Here is a 5,392-nt window from a genome sequence, read left to right on the forward strand (position 1 = left end):
AAAACTGCACGCAGGAAAAAAATACAAAAAAAGGGTGGCGCTGTAGTATAGCGACGCGCTCTCCCTGGGGAGAGCAGCCCGAATTTCACAGAGAAATCTGTTGTGATAAAAAGAAATACAAATACAAATATCTATCCATCCATCCCCCCCCAGCCCCCACACATGTCTCTCTCTCTCTCTCTCTCTCTCTCTCTCTATATATATATATATATATATATATATATGTGTGTGTGTGTGTGTGTGGATGGATGTAGGTATGTATATATGCATATGTTTGTGTATGATATTCAGTCGTGTGCCTCAGAGGTCATCAGAACAGCAGAGGAGCTACTATTGTCCCAACTATCTGGGTTAGAATTTGATTATAGTGGAGAATGTCTTGCCCAAGTTAATGGAGAATGTTTTGCCCAAGTTAAACTACATGCCCACTCTCTCGGCCAAGAAGGTTTTAGGGCAGTCAGTGTTGGGAATGATCCCAGAAGGCCAACAGACGCCCAATGCTGCAGCGCTAAAAGCCAGTGCTATCTTGCCTTCTAATTTGAAAGCCATAGTCATTCACAAAGGATTAAGTAGTAACTGACTTTCCATAGCAGTTGAAAAAAACATTGATCATACAGCTCTCACTTTGCTGTTGGCCCAACTGTGAGCTTATGTCAGTCTCTGATACGAGCCAAGCGAGCCGGATATGTTGAATCAAAACTGGCACCACTGAACACCGATGGAATGAATAAGCGGTAGTGTAGGGTCTCTTCTGGCGTGTGGCCTTATGGCGGGCTACTCTCGTTTTTGCCCCATCGTAAGGGCCGTTTCGGTATCGATGTTCACCTCATGCCGAACATCTGAAATAACCCCCCCCCCCGCCCCCCCGCCCCCCCGTCCCCCCGCCCCCAAACACAGTCATCGCTAGCAACATGTCCAAAGGTTTATTTCCACGAACATGACTGTAGTTGTGCCTAATTTTCTTCCACAGGTGATATTTTAGTGTTCTTTTGCTTTTTTTCGTTGGGTTTTATGAAATTGAGAATGGCAGGTTTTCAGCCCTGATGCAGATGTTTGGTCTCGGCTGGCTTGGATGTAAACAACAAGATAACTAAATAGTTAAACAGATATATATAAATGTACATTATTATAATCATCATTACTATTATCAATATCATAAATAGCCACACCTGGGTTTGTATGCAGCAGTCGCAATGCCGATAGTCCCCAAGGAAGTATCAATGTTGGAATGTAAGTTTTCCAATGTCGGTGTAGCAGTAGCCCCGTTGGTTTTCGCTCCGGGGTCAAATCTTGCTATCCCTGATTAATCCTGTATGGGTTCTGGATTTGCCCTCTTGGGTAAACATCAACATGTCAGAACTGATCCCACTTCCCTGCTGCATTTCCCCCCCTGACGTAATTGAAATGGGGGTCATTCTGAGCCAGTTTGAAATGATCTGCGGGGCTGAATTTGGCCAACTTGGTATCAATACATGCTATCAAAATAGAACACCCCTATGTTTACTTTCGATAAATTATAAAAGAAAGGAGGGGGGTAGGGGGAATTCAGTGTATGTGTGTGTGTGTGTGTGTTCGTGCGTGCATGTGTGCGTGTGTGCATGCGTGCGTGTGTGGTTGTGTATATGTTTGTGTGTGTGTGTATGTGTGTGCGTGTGCGTGTGTGTGTGCACATGTCTGTGTGCGTGCGTGCATGCGTGCACATGTGTGTGTGTGTGTGTGTGAGTGAATGAGTGAGTGTTACACGACGTGACTGCGTTCGCCTTATTCATTAAATCCTTTAATGATAAACGAGACACCACAGTTAGTTTCAGAGGCTTGTCCCGGAAGCAGTGACTTTGACCCAGTTGGTATTACTAGAGCCTGGCTGTCTTTCGCTGTCTTCTGATCTGAAGGACTTTTCTCATTTTTGTTGTTGCTTTGTTTTGTTTCACACTATTCTTTTTTGGTGGATTTGTATGGCGCTTCTGGCCCTGGTGTGGCCCTGTGTTTGTCTGTGCTGGGCAATGAGCAGCAATCAACTGTGTCGTTGTACGTACCAACCATAGCGGTTGTCAGAGGTCAGTGGTGTTAGACGTTTGTTTTGTGACTTTGGGTTGAATCTCAGCACGTCGATTAACTCTTTCACCGCCAAGCTCGCATTTATGCACAGGCGTGGTAGAGGACCCATGTCACCGAAAGGTGACCATTCATTGGTCTGTTATCCATGAACCTACTGCTCTTAATTTTCGGTGGTAGGATAGGCCATATTTTCTATACATCGCAGGGGGAATCCCCAGCTATTCTTAGCCACTGTCTTTTCTGTGTTTATACCACGAGGGAATTTTGTACTCTAAATTGACTGGCGGTGAAAGGGTTAAAGACAGAGGTTGGCTTTTTGGCTGTTGCTGTGTTGTTTGATTCTTTTTTCTTCTGTTTTTTTCTCTACAGTCTGGGAGAGGCGGGGGGGGGGGGGATATTTGAGCAGATTTGAAATGCTGAAACATACATTCACTCATGCTTCTCTCTTCCTTGCCCCCCACCTTCATCTACCACCTTCCTCGCTCTTCAGTCGTGTATATCCGTGTACACACGTTAAAGATCACGCGCTCTGTGTGTGTTTACCGACCCCGTGAACCTGAGTCAGTCTTTAATTCGGTCCAATGACGACATTCTAAATACACTTTCCCTCACCCCGCCCCCTCCCCCCCCCCTGCCCCCCGCGCACCTAACCCACTCTCCTCACTCTTTTCCACTTCCCGCCGTTCCCAAATCATCCACTCCTTCAATCCCACAACGGGTACAGCATGTACCCGTACTGATGCACGGGCAGAATTGTGAAAGATTTGACTCATGTTTGCCAACCCTCTTCCCGTGTGGTGGTACTTGGTCGAAATCTCGTGCAGGCGTTAACCCTTCGTGTTTCATGGTACATAACTGTAACGGTGGTGATGGTGGTGGTGATGATGATGATGATGGTTCTTCTTCAGCCTTCATGGGCTGGAACGCCTATGTTCATTCGTATGTACGAGTAGGCTTTTAGGTGTTTGACAATTTTTATCTCGACGTATACAACGATGTACCCCATTTTCGGATGTGTGCATCCCGAATGAATAATTAATTGATTAATCAATCAATGTATAAATGAATTATGTGTGGACTTCGGGCCAGGTATGGATGTTTGTGGTAAAGGGAAGTGTTAAGTGGCACAGAGCGACATGGAAACAATAAGAAACAGAATGAGAGACAGACAGAAAGACTAACAGACCGACCGACAGGCAAACGGCGAAAGAGAGGGGGTGGCATGCGCACACACACAGACACAGACACACACAGACACAAACGCGCGCGCACGCACGCACGCACACACACACACACACACACACACACAGTGTCAGGACGCACAGTCCAGAAGTCATTGTCCCTCCTTATCATTCAGGTCAGCAAGTATTCAAAGTTGGGACAGCAAGGGTTAAAGTCATCCAGCCTGATTCTGCTGTATGTGTGGAACGAGAGTGGAGGGCATAAAAAGAGGGATTTGATCCCTTTTTTCTCAAACTGAAGTCCGCTATGGAGGCCTGGTGAGTACTTTCGTTATTCAAAGACTGGTCTGAATTTTATACGTGTTATGTAAATTGCTTCACTGCAAATGGTAAATGTTAACAGCTTTATACGATTCTCGAGGCAGACAGATGTAGAAGCAGGTAGGCAGATATCTATATAGACAGGAGGGTAGACAGACGTTTAGATATAAAGTCAAATATTCACTGAAATCCGTTACATTAAAAAAACATTGTCTAATTTCATTTTGAGTGCAATAATTTCATTATATCTATATTCCCGAATAATTTCATTATATTCATATTTCCCGCTTTTGGTACTGCTGACAGTTGTTGGTATGTCACGCATAGACTCAGATTCTGGGATTGTAATGTCACGGGTTTTTAAGAATGTTTGTGGGCGCATGGATGTGCATCTCTTCTTTCATTTGAAAAGTAAAAACTAGCGATCTAGAAACCGTCTCTTTTCTAGACTTGCTTATTTTCTTCCTGTAGCTTTCGAATACATATCTGCACTGGCTTGAAACTGTCATCATCATCATCGTCATCAATATCATCGTCAGTCCGTCAACTTGAGAGTCTTCGGGGGACGTGAGGACTGAAGAGACAGACGACCTCCTCCAAGCTGTTCTGTTGGCAGCTGTCAAGAGATCCAGGGAGGGCACTCCGTCCAGTCCTTGATGTTGTCAGACCAGCTATTATTAATGTATTACTGTATTAAGTACTACTATCTTTTTTTTTCTTTTCTTTTTTTTTGTCACAACAGATTTCTCTGTGTGAAATTCGGGCTGCTCTCCCCAGGGAGAGTGCGTCGCTACACTAAGAGTGCCACCCTTTTTTTTTTCTTTTCTTTTTTTCCTGCAATTTTATTTGTTTTCCAGTCGAAGTGGGTTTTTCTACAGAATTTTGCTAGGGACAACCCTTTTGTTGCCGTGGGTTCCTTTAAGTGCGCTAAGTGCATGCTGCACACGGGACCACGGTTTATTGTCTCATCCGAATGACTAGCGTCCAGACCACCACTCAATGTCTAGTAGAGGGGGAAGAAAATATCGACGGCTGAGCCGTGATTCGAACCAGCGCGCTCAGATTCTCTCGCTTCCTATGCGGACGCGTTACCTCTTGGCCATCACTCCAAACACACACACACACACACACACACACACACACACACACACATATATATATATATATATATATATATATATATACATACATACATACATACATACATACATATAGGCCCAACACTCGGCTTATAATTATCACAGATTGACGTAAGTTTACATTTGGGCTAACAGCAAAGTGAGAGCTGTATTATCAATTGTTTCTCCAGTCAATGAGAAATCACTTACAGCTTAGTCTTTTGTGAAGGACTATGAGTCTCAAACTAGGAGGCAAAATTGCACTGGCTCTTAGCGCTGCAGCCTTGTGGGCTAGTTTTCCTTTGGGAACCATCCCAACGCCGACTGTCCTAAAACCCTCTTGGTCGAGAGAGTGGGGATGTACTTGGGCAAGACACTCTCCACTATAATCAAATTCTAGCCCAAATACTCAGAACAGCAGTTGCCTCCTCTGCTGTTCTGGTGGTCATAGTCGGACACGACTGACTATCATATATATATACATACATACAGAGAGAGAGAGAGAGATTCTTCTTTATGAAAATGTATACTTGTTACAGATCTCGTGAAGCTTTCGTTGGTTGGTAAACTTTTAACCGGTTTGGGGGTTGTTTCGGTCTTTGGCTGTTACGGTACATGGCTGTCTTGTTCCCTCGTGGTACTTTTAATTACTTGTTGCTTCGTCTGGTGCAGAACGGGGTGTCGAATCTGCTGTGTTATGTTTTCAGGTTTTAT

At 44.4% G+C, this 5,392-nt stretch overlaps 1 protein-coding gene across 1 annotated transcript in view; it reads left to right on the top strand.

Annotated features, from left to right (window-relative positions):
• The first annotated feature begins 3,447 nt into the window (after positions 1–3,447).
• The window catches only part of LOC143299726 (uncharacterized), a 19,568-nt gene continuing 17,623 nt past the window's right edge, over positions 3,448–5,392 (top strand). The window contains exon 1 of the mRNA XM_076613106.1: positions 3,448–3,557. Coding sequence (XP_076469221.1) covers positions 3,547–3,557 — 11 coding nt within the window. The 5' untranslated portion in view covers positions 3,448–3,546. The remainder of the gene's footprint in view (positions 3,558–5,392) is intronic.

This window comes from Babylonia areolata, chromosome 25 (assembly GCF_041734735.1).
Source record: "Babylonia areolata isolate BAREFJ2019XMU chromosome 25, ASM4173473v1, whole genome shotgun sequence".
Taxonomy (NCBI): Eukaryota; Metazoa; Mollusca; class Gastropoda; order Neogastropoda; family Buccinidae; genus Babylonia; species Babylonia areolata.